This window comes from Chiloscyllium punctatum, chromosome 49, assembly GCF_047496795.1.
Source record: "Chiloscyllium punctatum isolate Juve2018m chromosome 49, sChiPun1.3, whole genome shotgun sequence".
NCBI lineage: Eukaryota > Metazoa > Chordata > Chondrichthyes > Orectolobiformes > Hemiscylliidae > Chiloscyllium > Chiloscyllium punctatum.
Genome location: NC_092787.1, coordinates 10,091,005 through 10,105,952, shown reverse-complemented (window position 1 = coordinate 10,105,952; position 14,948 = coordinate 10,091,005). Strand labels below are relative to the sequence as shown.

Here is a 14,948-nt window from a genome sequence, read left to right as displayed (position 1 = left end):
GCACCCCCACATTGTCATATTGACAGCCAACATGCACTATTTAGCCACTCATATGAAGGCAGTATATTAGTGAGCAGCTGTTCAAGCAGCTCATTTCTATATATGAAAGATTGAGAGAAATTATGCATGTGATTTTTTTTTTTTTAATTTTGCCACCAGTATAACAAAAGTCAGAACAAACATAAGTGCCTCATTAAACCGGATGTTGTACCACTAACATCTGAAATAAGAAAGTATTTTTTAAAAAAATACTGGAAACCAACCAGTGGTGAGTTTTGAATTAGTTGTAGTAATTTTTAAAATAGGGTTTTCTGTAGAATCGTCCTTACTCGGTTTAACAAAACATGAATGTTTTTACATACTAATGAGCATCTAATTAAGATTTTTTTCATTGAGATTTTTAAAATACATTGGACATTAATACCACTAGGGGCTTTTTGTCAAATGCTTTAAAATATTTTTTAAATTATTTGACAGTTTCCGATTTGGGAATTTATCTTAATGGCTAGTAAATCATAATTATGTTTAATTGCCCTTTTTACAATGAAAACAGTAGGAAGCTCTAATTAATATGTCATGAGTATTTAGTTTCCCATTCTTTTGTAGAAATATTTGTGGATTTAAAAACAAACTGCAGGGTATTTCTGTTAATGTAAAAATACAATTAATCTCGCGTTTACCATAAAATAAACTGAGTTAGACCAGTGAAAAACAGTCATGATGGGTGCGGTTGGAGATTTTTTTGCAAAGTGAATTGTTCTTATGTTATAAAAGATCACCTCAGTTCTATCACTTCTGGTGCTGCATGATTACTATTTGCTGTTTGTGATATGTCTTGATCATCAGCTGGGTTAGATAAGGGATTTTTTTTCTTCAACAGTGTTCATTTTAAGTATATGAATGCACCTTTGATATTTTAAAAATTTTCAATTCATTGTTGATTTTCTTCTGAAAATATTTCCTTCATTCTAAGTTTTGAAATGTATGTGAACCATAGAAAACTCCATTCCTGAAACAGATAGGCATGTGCACACATCTACGGTATGAGGACTAGATAATGACTTCAACTTATGATTGCTATCATGCTAAAAATAAACTGTCCAGCAACCATAGAAGATCATTTAACATTGTTTGAAGATTTCAGGTATGGGGGCATCTTTCTTTTTGTTGTTACCCAAATTCCAATATTAAACAACGTTAACTGTTAATACGGATTGGAATTGATGCATCAGTAGTGTAGGCAAAAGTGAGGACTGCAGATGCTGGAAACCAGAGTTTCGATCAGAGTGGTGCTGGAAAAGCACAGCAGGTCAGGCGGCAGCATCCAAGGAGCAGGAAAATCAATGTTTCGTGCAAAAGCCCTTCATCAGGAATGCTCTATTCTGCCTGACCTGCTGTGCTTTTCCAGCACCACTCTGATCTAAGCACCAGTATTGTAGCCTTCTCTCGATTCTATATTGCCTTCTAATTGGTTGAATTTAACATGAAATTACTGAAATTACTTACCATGTAGCTTTGCATTTAGGATGAAATAATCCTGTCAGAAGTTGAAGTATTTTGCTGCACAATACTAGCATGTTCTCACAAACAATCAACTTACCTAAGAAAACTATTCTTTTAACCCTTTGGGGTTTGCCTGTTACGGGGCCAATGTAGTTGTAAGGAAGATGCAGTGGAACAGTCATGGTGATAGCTAATAGTTTGAAGTTACTGAGTGAGATCAAATCTTCTCCACATTTGGAATACAGCATACAGTTCTAGTTGCCACACTACCAAAAGGATGTGGATGCTTTGGAGAGGGTGCAGAGGAGGTTCACCAGGATGTTGCCTAGCATGGAGGGTGCTAGCTATGAGGAGAGGTTGAGTAGATTTGGATTATTTTCATTGGAAACAAGGGGTGACCTGGTTGAGGCCTACAAAATCACGAGAGGTGTAGACTACCACCTGTTTTAAAAAAAAACCTAGGCTACACCTCCTCCCACCCTATCTCCTGGGAAAAAAAACCTATATTACACCTCGTCCCACCCTACCTCCCTGTAAAAACACCATCCCTTATTCCCAATTCCTCTGCCTCCGCCACATCTATTCCCTGGATGACCAATTCCACCTCAAAGTCCCAGATGGTTTTCTTCGTCCATGATCACAACTCACCTTCCCATGTGGTTGACAATGCCCTCCAGCACAGCTCCTGCACTTCACCACCGCCCTTGAACACCACCCCTCCCAATGCAACAAGAACAGAACCCTCCGGTCCTCACCTTCCACCGCATCATCCTCCATTTCCGCCACCTCCAAACGGATCCCACCGCCAGAGGTATATTTCCCTCCCCACCCCTATCAGTGTTCTGAAAAGACCATTCCCTCCATGACTCCCTCCTCAGGTCCACATACCCCACTCCTAGCACCTTTCCCTGCCACTGCAGGAAGTGCAAAACCTGCGCCCATACCACTCCCCTCACCTCAGTCCAAAGCCCAAGGGTTCCTTCCATGTCTGTCAGAAATTTACCTTATCTTTACCAATGTCATCTACTGCATCCATTGCACCCGGATGTGGTCGTCTCTACATCATGGAGACAGGACGCCATCTTGCGGACTGTTTCAGAGAAGATCTGTGGGACACCCGCACCCACCAATCCCACCGCCTCGTGGCTGAATAGTTCAACTCCCCCTCCCACTCAGTCAAAGACATGCAGGTCCTGGGCCGCCTCCACCGCTAAACCATTACCACCTGACGCCTGGCGGTGAACGCCTCGTATTCGCCCCAGGACCCTGCCACCAAACAGGATAAATATGGATTTCAACAGCTTCCTCATTCCCCCTCCTCCCACATTATCCCATTGCCAAGCCTCCAACTCAGCACTGCCTCCGGACCTGTCCATCACTCACCCCTTTGACCTATCACCTTCTCCCTCACCTTCATCCACTTATCGCTTTCTCAGCTACCTTTCCCCAAACCACATCTCCTCCCATTTATCTCTCAGCCCTTACCTACAAGTCTCATTCCTGATAAAGGTTATGCCCAAAACGTCGATTCTCCTGCTCCCCAGATGCTGCCTGACCTGCTGTGCTTTTCCAGCACTACACTCTCAACTCTGATGTCCAGCATCTGCAGTCCTCACATTCTCTGAACATTCTGGGGACCTGAGTTCAAATTTTGCCATGGCAGATGGTCATAGAATTTGAATTCACTGAAGAATCTAGAGTTAAGGATTATTTGACCAAAAAACCATTACTGATTATCGGGAAAAAAACCCACCAGATTTACGAATGTTCTTTACTGAAGGAAATCTTCCATGCTTACACAGTCTCCAGATCCACAGCAATTTGGTTGACACTTTACTGCCCTCTGGGCAAATGGGGATGCCAATAAATAATGGTCTAGCCAGAGATGCCCACATCACATGAATTAACAAGAAAAATTTTAAAAAGAGAATACAACACCAAGTCACAAATGCAAATATTAGGTTAGATGCCTAAATCCATGGTCAAAAAGGTTTTAAGGAGCCTCTTAAAAAAGGAATGCAATGCGAGGAACTATAGGGGATGATATTTCAGAGGTAACAGTGAGGCAAAGGATAGTATGGCCACTAACAGTACGATTAAAATTGGAGATGTCAGAATTAGAGTACACGTGACTTGGGAACATTATGGAGCTAGAGGAGACCATTATGATAGAGAGAGATGAGACCGTCAATGGATTTGAGAACAAGGGTGAGAATTTTAAAATCAAATGTTACTTGACAGAGGCCAGTGTACGTCAACAAACATGAGTGATAGGGGAAAGGGGTTTGACACGAGTTAAGACACAATAAAACTTTGGATGGAGTCAGATTTATGGACAGTGGAATTTGGAAGACCATCATGAATATGTTTGAAATATCAAGTTTTAAAGTAACAATAGCACAACTGAGGTTTTCAGCAGTAGATGAACTGAAATAGTACATAATTGCACAGTGTTATTGAGCTGTAAATAGACAATCTTTATGACAAAAATATTTGGTTGGAAGCTCAAATCAAGGCAAGTATCACATTGAGATTACAAACAGACTTACTTAACCTCAAACTGTTGCTAAGGAGAAAAGTGGAGTTGATAGTTATGAGGTAGGGGTCACTGGATGCGAAACATTAACTCTGCTTTCTCTCCGCTGATGCTGCCAGACATGCTGAGTTTTAGCCGCAGTTTGTTTTTGTTTCTGATTTCCAGCATCCACACTTTTTTATTTGATATTCCTGAAATCTTCTGTCTCACTGCTGCTTCCCCCTATACTCCCACTCCACAAAACCATTCCTTCCGATGTCAGTACATAGTCGCTCACCTGAAAAGTTATTTTTATAGTGTTTATATTAATTTGGAGGAGACTAATGTTATGCCATCATGGCTAGTCAGTGCTACATAATACAATATTTGTGACATTCGCCTCAATATAAACTCTTAATATGATGCCTCATTTTAATTAGTTCAAGCATGTTTTATTTAGATGTGGAACATTCTGTAGATTCTGGGTTCTCTGCTATTTTGTGGCCATATACAAAATGTTTACGATATTTCTTTGGTGTTGTCAGTTAGGAGACAGAAATTTTCAGTGCATCCTTTACAAAATTATGAATGTACTGGTTAGTAGATTCCATCGTGTACTTTTGATAGGGGCAGATCTGCTGACCATTTCATTTGACTGGATTACTACTTGATTTCAAATTTGTAAGAAATTTGTACATCGGAAATTCTGATCTCCACCTTGACTTGACCAGTAAAAGGCAATTTTAAATAAAACTTCACTCCGTGCATGAAAACAATCCCTGGGATAGAAGGGAAGTGCAACAAGGATACATTCGGCCTAAAATATTTCTTTCTCAGAAATTATTGTTGTGTTCTATTGAATAAAAGTTGAGCTGTGCAGGGTCAATTACTGAAATAATGATGTTATCAATACTACATTTTATTTGTTCTCCTTTTTCTTCTGCAAATATTTTTGCTTTATTTTTTTCCATACATTAATCAAAAATTCAAATCTCATATTTCTGAAATCAAATCAAATAATTAACTGATTTTTGAGTGGGAAATCCTCCAGTTCATCTTGTGAAAAGTTATCTTCGTTCATTGCACAAAGGGGAATTCAGAATAAAGGTTATTTTGTAAATTGAGTTGTGTTTAATCACTTTCACGATCAGTTTTTCAGTTTACAAAACCTCCTTGTTCATGTCAGAACAAAATAATGTAAATCGCATCAACAATGCTGTCACTTCATCCTGAAATGCTATTTTATTTGCGGTTTTATTTTGTTTCATATAGCTTTTATTCTGCTAGGTGAAAAATCTAAGGCAAGTGCAGTAACCTTTTACTGCCACTAGATGTCTTGATTTTGTATTTATGGAGTAGACTTTATCCACATGTAAAGGGAAAATATTTCTGTATAGCATCTGTCATTATGATCACTATGAAGTGACCTTTTCAATTTTAATTCCAAATTCTTGCAAACTGAAATTTGATGTGAATGTTTGAAAAGCAGCAGCTGTCTCTTGATGAAAGACATTATTAATTTCTCCTGTAGAGAAAGGGTAGGTTTAAAAATTTTGTGCAAACTTGAACTGTTTGTAAATCCAATACATATGCAAGTTTATGGAGGTGCATTGGAATAAGGAAATTAACGAAAGCTTTAAGCTATTGGATGATTTTGAGACTCAAAGGCAACTTTAAATAGATATTTTCTGTGAAATTTGCATCTACAGGTATTTGATGCTCACTGTTAATTTGCAATTACATATCAAAAATAAAGCATCATATTATGTCACAAAGCCATGCAGCTTAGAGGGAATGTCAATCGTGGTTATATGGTCACCAATACATTTGTTTTTTATTCTACATTTTATTGAATTCAAATGCACCAGCTGCTGCAGTGGAATTCAAACCCATGTCCCCAGAATGTTGTTGTGGGATTCTGGATTGAAAATTCAGTGACATTAGTTTACCACTATCCACGAGCATTTTGAATGCATCTTCAATGTGACGCCTGGAAATCTAAATGAGTAAATATAAAGCACAAAGTATAAGTTATAAATAGATATGGAATAAACATTTGGAATGACAGATGGGATTGAGAGAGCACAAAACTTATTTTCTATATCCTCAATATTAACCACTGAGGGATTGAGACTTTCAGTTCACCCCCTTCACATTTTAAAATTAATTCTCCTTGTCTGAGAAATTGCTTGACAATAATTAGCACTTAAACCATTAAAAATTCACAAGTTCCTGAATACACCAGCCCTAACTTTTCCAGATATCCTTTGTGAGGAATAAGTTGACATATACCTCCAATTCACAGCATTTCATTTCTTACACTGTTGAGTTTATCAACAAGGACAATAACACTGCCCTGGGAAGGAGCACAATATCTTTAACAACAACTTTGGGATTTTCATATTTAACTGTTTGTTTGCAAAAGTCAAATGTTACTGACTGATTTGCCTCATTATAGTAAGTGATAGTTTCACTCTTCTTATCCATGCAAGATCTGCCTGATTATAGCTAAGAGTTGGCAGTCAATAAATATTAAAACAGCCTATTTGAAACTAATTTGGAGCATTCAAGACAGTAATTTAGTTTACTTTTGAAGTTTTGATGATAGATGTTCAGTTATAATATGATGTAGATGTTATGAGGAGCAAATGTGTTTTATGATCACTAAATTCAAATTTGTTATACCTGACCAGGTATGGTAAAACTTTTCTGCTTTTTCAACAAGTTCAAAGTTTTTGTGGGTTTCATTCCTCAAATTTCAGTGGTGCAGGTACGTTGTTGCAGGCAGTGATGGAGCAAAGGGAAATTCCTGAAATGTTCCTCACGGTCTTGGTTTGAAGTTGAGCATGTGTTCAGGATACACTTATTTCTATGTAACTTTTGCCCGTCTTTCTTTCCCTCCTTCAGTGCCCATTTTTGGAGATGGATGAATGCAATTTGGGTTGGTTTCATTCTCTACTTCAGCTTAGTGGTTCTCCTGACAGATGAGCTCCGAAACTTGCCATATGGACAATTGACAAAGCTAACTGCGCTATACTAGCGATGTTGTCCTGAATATAATGAAACCTCTTCCCTCACCTGAGGCATGGTGACCCTCAGGCTAAACCACCAGCAGTCATCCACCTCTAATGAGAGAGCAGCCTATGGTCAGCTTGGACTATGGCAACTTTACCTTTACCAATCAGTGACCTGATATGTTGACAGAATAATCTGCTTGTACCACTGTACTGTTGTTTATGTAACAAGCCAGTCTAAATGCAGATTTGTAGCATTAAGTACTTTTGGGGGATCCGTAATCAGTCCATAATATTATAGTGATCTTGAATGGAAAACAAATACGAATAATGCAATGTTGTCCTTATGATACTGAATTTATAATGTTCTTGTTTATTTCCGAGAGAAATTCTAAAAGCTTATGTACTTTCCTCATTTTTCCACCACACTAAATTCTATCATGAGCAATCTGCTTGGAATGGATGTTGAGTTAAGCATGTATTTTAAAATTTGACTTTGCATCAAAAGATAAAATTATAAAGCTTTTATTCTGTAGTATCTGTTACCATAACCACCCAGATTTGTAGAATTTAGGGAAGGTCATGTAGCAGATTATTGACGTATTACATCTGTGCATACTGTGAAGCAGTAACTGCCTTGATAAATCTACCATAAATATTAATACTTATTTTCCTGTAATGGTTATCCCAAGCACAGTCTGGTTTCTTCTCTTTTCTTAACACCATTGCTTCCCCTCCCCCATCACAACTCAAATAACAAAGAATTGACAGAGGACCTAACTAACCAAATGATTGATTTTGCACTTTGTCCATTGTGATAGGATGGGGAATGAAATTATATTAAAAAGGGTTCTGTTGCCTTTGTGGTGAGTTTTGCCTGAATGATGTTGAAATGACATGCGGAGGCTGTCGCCATCATGCAATTTCCTTCTGTTCTGCTGATGGGACATTAATATCACCATCTGTTTCTTTGTCAAGCTGCATCCGTAGTAAAACTCTGTTCATCTGTTTGACTCCTGTCCTTTGTTTGCCTTGCAGGCCATGCAGTATTCAAGCTCACCTATCTAAGCAATCATGACCACAAACATCTCTACTTTGAAGCAGACACCAACACAGTCAATGAAATTGTGCTGAAGGTTGGTAGAAAAGCACGCATTTTGCAAACTGGTCACCAAAGAAAAATTGGTTCCTAATGACAGCATGACAATAAATTCTGTCCGTCAGATTAAAATGTTGGTTCACTCTAAAAATTCAAAGGTGATTTCTGACAAACTGAAGGTATGTGGTATCATTACTGCATTTCAACAGTAAAAGTCATCAGCTATGTCCTCAATTTGCATCTTAGAAATAGTGAACATCTTACAATCAAAAATGAGTTAAAAATGTTCTTCCATAAGTTTGTCTCTGCAAAACTGAATTGTTGTTTCAAATCAGTTGACAGACCTATTTTTCTATTAATGACCATTTTATGTTAGAACGGTAAGCAGGTTTACTTTTAATGTAGTACACCACACACTGGTGCTGGCAGTTATGCTGCACTGTGTTTGCTAAGTACAACACTCTCCCATATTTATAGTTAAACAGTGGTGTCAATCTCCAGACACTAGCTAAAAGTAAGAATTTTAAGTAGGCTTAACTCTATGGGACATGTGAGCAAAGATCTTGCATCCTAATATCAAATTTTCCTAATTCCTAATATCAATTTGGTAAATTTTCAAAAGCAGGGGAAATATGACAGTATTTCTTTTGTTAAACCCCTATGGGCAGAAAGATTAAAATTGTAGCAACAGATTTGTGCAAGCTTCCTGGGTACTTTAGATTGCCTAGTTCACCACAACATAAAATAAGTTATGTAAATTGTAATAGTGATTAAAATGAAGAATTGCTTTTTTTTTCCCAGTGTTACGTGTCAGGTAAGATGTACGTGTTGACTCTGCTAAACAGTTTTACCAGATGCCAAAGTAGCTTGGCAGTAAGGAAAACCCAATATTCCTTTTCACATAATGGTCCTGGTCATCTGAGAATTGATTAGATGTGTTTTTACTTTTTTTGGAAAGGCAATTTGTATTTCCAAACAGTGAAACGTCCTGATATTGTTAATGGATCAAAAGTATTCAGGCTGACCAAAATAATTATGATAATTTTGACTTTTTGTTGTATTTTCTTTTCTGCACACTGTTTTTATGTTTGGCTTTTAGACAGCATTTTACAGATTCTGTTAAGCATCACAATTACAATTAAAATGTAAATGATACAGTGCTTCAACAGAGTGCTTTAACTTATCAAAACAAAAATCTTCTGTGTAAAAACATTAACATTGAAACAGATGTAGTATTTAATTCAAATTGCATTTAAGTTGAATGGTGTTTCATCTTAATGACAAAAATATATGAATCTCGAAAGAGAGAACGAGAGATAATGAGTACGTTTTGTGCATCTAATTCTTTAAGCTCAAATAAGTTTGCAGAGTGTTTTAGGAGGAAATTCTAACAGGTGATCTGTCTGTTTGATTAGTTCTCTTTGCAATGTTGTAGGGTAAGCTCTTGAATTTCCTTTACACTAAGAAATCCTGCCATTTTATTGAAGTTCTGTCACAGTTTGTCACTTTTTAAAACTCTTCCCAATATTGTGAAATTGAACCATTGTGCATATGATCATAGCATTTTCATGCCTGCTGGGTCTCTGCTTTTAACTCTTCAATGAATATTATCTTGATGAAGTGCCATTATCGTAGATAACATCAATATAAAGTCAACTGTAACAGTGAGAATTCTGTTGCAAACTTCTAATGAATTTGAAACATGTTCCATTAATAAATTCTTGTTTTTAGTTCAGCTGCCTCAACAATAGCTAAATATAGCCTTCAGTGAAAATGAGATGCATAAGCATCGCAAGGGATTAAAGGATTACCTGAAAGGTCAAAATTAATATTAGTGTAGGCAGCTCGAGTAAGAAGTATTTATAGTCTTAATTGTTGTAATCAAGGGACACTCAAAGATTTATGTAAATAATATAACGTAATACAGTTTCATTGACCTAAAGTTAGTATAAATCTATTGAGATGTCACTTATCCTCAAGTATGTTGAAGCAAGTTTAGATTTAATTAGGGAGGTATTTTAAGTATAGATTTTTGGTTTTGAAATCAAAACCATACAAAATAGCAATATTTAATTGATATCTTATCAGATTAGTAGATCACATCCCAGTCGGGAAAATTTGTCATCTAGGGCAGACGTTAAGGAAGTATGTGAATTAATTTAAGGAACCTTTAATGGACTGGACTGGGAACTTATAATTTGAAGCTTTATAAATTATTGTTTGGTGCAGTTTCAGTCTGGAAAAGATTTATGAGTAAATTTTTACATCTGCCATTATAATTTTGGATAACTATTTAGTTTGTGCAGAGCCCAAAAAGGGGTTGAGACCTGGATCAATTCCTGCGTGCTTCCACTGTAATGGGCTTTAGGTCATAGCACCTCAATCCTTTGTTTTCCACAGTGGGGTAATAATTGAATTCTACAAGATTTTTTATTAATCAAAACTAAAGATAAAGAAACTTTTCCTTCTTTTCAGATGGATCCTTTTCATAAATGGAATAAGCATTTCAGGATGGACCTTAACGATTTTTTCCCATTTTATTCTATTAATTTTATTGCATCCTCACTCTTTATGATCTAGTTACTAAAGTATGATATTGCACCCATGGGGCACTGTCATCTTAGTGTCCATTCTTCCAATGTAATTCACATGCAGTGATAGCTAACTATCTGACAACAAGACTTTAACAGCTGAGCATCTGTTTTTATCTAGTGTCCATGTGCATAGATTTCCAGATAGGTCACTGAGTACTAATCATAAATAGGAACCCTGACCCAATTTACTTTTGCTTCATAAGCTGGGATGTTGAGGTCAATTCTAATGCTTTTGCTGCTACCTTCACAAGATAAGCTAACTTACCACAGAGAAAAATACTGACTTCCATGGTTTATTGCTTCAATCCCAAGGCAAGTTTAATATTAAGGTGTCTGTCACCATGTAACTCAGTTCCTAGATTATGAGCATTTTCCATGAGCATAAACTCTTGCCAGTGTTTTAATTTGCCAATTAGTTGGTTGGTGAGTATGGTTTTTTTAAGGTCCTCTCCAAGCAGCATGACATCATGGTTTGAAATGGTGCACATTTAGCAGACAGAACCGGTGGTAATAAAGTTTGTTAACTAGGTCAGGAAAGAGAAATGATGGAAAGAGATTTGTGATGATGTAGTGTTTCAAGTAACATTGACATAAAGATAGTTAAGGGTCTAACAAGACAAAAGCTTTACTCTACTAGTATGTGTAACATGGATTTAGCTTGACAGAGAGAGGGAGAGAGAGACACACACACAACTCAATGAAAAAGATATCTTTACGGAAAGGTTTACAAGAATGTATACTATTTGCCACCTGACCATAAATAGTCCATGACAATGGTAGTATCAGTGTCTCATTAGATGGCTATACTAGTTAAGATGTGTTTTCCATTGTAAGGCTAATCAAGTTCCTGTGCTGATTTCCAGTAACTGTCTCTCTTGAAAATGCAGACAAGTTCCCCTTTACAACAATTATCTCTCTAAAATATTTTTTTCAATTTTCTTTCATGGGATGTGGGCATCCCTGGTTATCTCTAATTGCCCAAAGGATGGTTAGGAGTCAGCTATATTGTTGTGGGTCTGGAGGCACATGTAGGCCAGACCAGGTAAAAGCAGCAGTTTTCTTCCCTCAAGAATATTCATGATCCAGATGGGTTTTTCCTGACAATCAGCAATGATTTCCGGTCATCGTTGATCTCTTAATTCCAGACTTTTATTGAGTTCAAACGTCTTCATCTGCCATGGTGGGATTTGAACCAGGTCTCTGAATTAATTGTCTAGTGATAATACCACTGGGCCAATGTCTTCCCATACATTCAGAATTGAAAATTTTGCTTTAGTTAAACTTTTACATACATTATCGTGTTTATGTCTTTCTGCAGTTAAATGGCTCACGTTCCTGTTACGCCTGTGCACTTCTGAATTCCGCTTACAATCAGTATATTTTCTTTTAATCCTTAAAATCTGAACCAACTGTTGTACCTACTCCAACTTTCTTGCATACTATGTGCTTGTATATCCTCTATATTACTCTGTAGCTGTCTAATAATTTCTACTGATTAGGACCCATACATTATTGGTAGAGGAATTGAGTTCCGGAGTCCTGAGGTCATGTTGCAGTTGTATAAGACTCTGGTGCGGCTGCATCTGGAGTATTGTGTGCAGTTTTGGTCGCCATACTACAGGAAGGATGTGGAGGCATTGGAACGAGTGCAGAGGAGGTTTACCAGGATGTTGCCTGGCATGATAGGAAGATCATATGAGGAAAGGCTGAGGCACTTGGGACTTTTCTCATTGGAGAAAAGAAGGTTTCGGGGAGATTTGATAGAGGTGTACAAGATGATTAGGGGTTTAGATAGGATTGACAGTGAGAACCTTTTTCCGCGTATGGAGGCAGCTGTTACTAGGGGACACAGCTTTAGATTAAGGGGTGGTAGGTATAGGACAGATGTTAGGGGTAGATGTTTTACTCAGCGGGTTGTGAGTTCATGGAATGCCCTGCCAGTAGCAGTGGTGGACTTTCCCTCTTTATGGTCATTTAAGCGGGCATTGGACAAGCATATGGAGGTTATTGGGCTAGTGTAGGTTAGGTAGGCTTCGGTCGGCGCAACATTGAGGGCCGAAGGGCCTGTACTGCGCTGTATTTTTCTATGTTCTATGTTCTATTGGACTTTCGAGCTAGTTCACAATATTTCCTGCAATCAAACTTTCTCAGGTATGAATCACTCTGACCTTTGGCAAGAAAGAATTTAGCTACACAAAGTGGAAATGTGCAAAGGTGGCCTCTTAACACAGCATACAACAGTTTAAAACTGTGCTTGCTGCTTAGTTTTCTATTTACTTGTATTTGAGGAAACATACCTGGCTTACAGTCAACCTGAAGACATACCTGAAATGAGTAATTCATTGGATGCACAATGTATATTTTTGTTGCATTCACCTTATGCAACCAATATGTGGAATTCTTTTCAAGAATGTGTAATTTTTTAAAAAAATTCTTAAATCTAATTGTTGCTTAACTATTTTTTATTGGTGCTGTACAGCTTGACATTCTTTGCCTCTTATTTTTATTTTTGTCCATGGGATGCACCTTACCTAAGCTCAGAATCTCCCAAGACAGTCCTCCTGAGAACAGTTAATTATCGTGCAGGGAATTGGAAGTACACAATCTTGTCTTGCTGCTCTATGTGCAGCTCTGTAATAAACAAGTTTCCCTAAAAGAGTCTTTGCTGATCTTATTACAAGAATTCAATTGTCTTGCTTTGAGGGTGAAACTTGCTCTTTTTTAAATCTGTTTTTGCTTTCCATTCTTGGATGCCCTTGCACTGCAGCAGCTCTGAACAAGATGTTGAGTGGTGATCTGATTATTTGACCTTCCATCAATATCTACAGAAACAGACCACAAACAGGCAGAAGAAAATGCCCGAGGTGACATTTATTTTCTCTCCCCTCTCTCTCATGAGAGAAAATACACATCTCTGCCTCTCACCAGTGCTCAGTGGTGTTAATCCAATTGGAAACCCTGTGATTAGGGATGGTGATGCTGATCTGTATTTTACTGGTCTGTGGAGAAATATTCATTGGTACCACGTATGAGAATATGAGAGTAATGTAGCCAGGTTTTTACAAAGACAAACTATAAGAGCTTTTACAGATATATAGAAAAATATGTAAAGCAAACAACTCCTTAGAGGTAAAGATGGTATAAATTATCATGAATTAGCAGTGGTATTGAACAAATGTCTTGTCTGTTTTCACAGCAGGAGTCAAAATTACATATCAGAAATAAAAAATAACCAAGAGGCAAATAAGTGAGGAATTTAAGATAATTAATATCAGCTGAAAAAGAGCCTTAGAGGAACTTAAAGTACTAAAAGCTGACAAATGCCTAACTCTCGATTATCTACACCCCAACATTCTAAAAGTAACTGCAAAGATAGTGGATAGATTGGTTGTGATTTTCCAAATGTTTATACATTTCAGAATAGTCCCAGCAGATTGGAAGTTAGTAAATATAACTTTGTTATTCAGAAAAGAAAGAAGAGAGAAAGCTAGAAACTCTAGACCAGTTAACCTGATGTTACTCATTGGGAAAATGATGGAATCTATTAATAAGGAAGTCTTGATGCGTTTTGACTCTGTCTGATCAGATTGTAATTTTCTATGTGGTGTTATGAAAACAAAAACATGTTACAATTTTATTTGAGTTTATTAAGGATTTTGCTAGTAGGGTAAAAGAGCACTAATAAATTACTATCCTTAGATTTCCAAAAGGTATTAAATAAGACTAATATGTGAAATAAGAGGTAAAGTGTCCGGGATACTATAGAAACATGCATAGTAGATTAGTTTAGGAAACAGTGAGTACAAGTAGATGGAGCATTTTCAAGTTGCCAGCTGTAAACTTGTGAAGTGCTGCAAGGCTGTGTTCTGTGTCTCTGCTATTTGGAATCTTTACTGATGGCTTGAACATTGAGACTGGAGTAATGTATCAAAGTTTGCTGACAATGCAAAGCTAAATTGGAATGTAAGTGTGAAGAGGACACAGGCTGCAGATGTATAGATATGTGATTAGGCAACAGAGTGACAGATGAAGTGTGAGGGAATATGGGGAAATGTGAGGTTATTCACTTTGGTTACAAGAATAGAAAAGCTTGGTTTTTTAAAAATGTTCTGAGAGCCTTTAACTGTTGATGTTCAGAGTGGCTTAGCAGTAAGGAACATGAGATGTTAGTATGTAGGTACAGCAAGCAAAGAGGAAGACGTAATATATGGTGGTCTGAAGAA

At 37.2% G+C, this 14,948-nt stretch overlaps 1 protein-coding gene across 6 annotated transcripts in view; it reads left to right on the top strand.

Annotated features, from left to right (window-relative positions):
• The window catches only part of mapkap1 (MAPK associated protein 1), a 326,447-nt gene that overhangs the window by 298,228 nt on the left and 13,271 nt on the right, over nucleotides 1-14,948 (top strand). For all 6 annotated transcript variants that reach the window (XM_072565771.1, XM_072565772.1, XM_072565770.1 and 3 more), the window contains one exon: nucleotides 8,071-8,168. In XM_072565771.1, coding sequence (XP_072421872.1) covers nucleotides 8,071-8,168 — 98 coding nt within the window. The remainder of the gene's footprint in view (nucleotides 1-8,070; nucleotides 8,169-14,948) is intronic.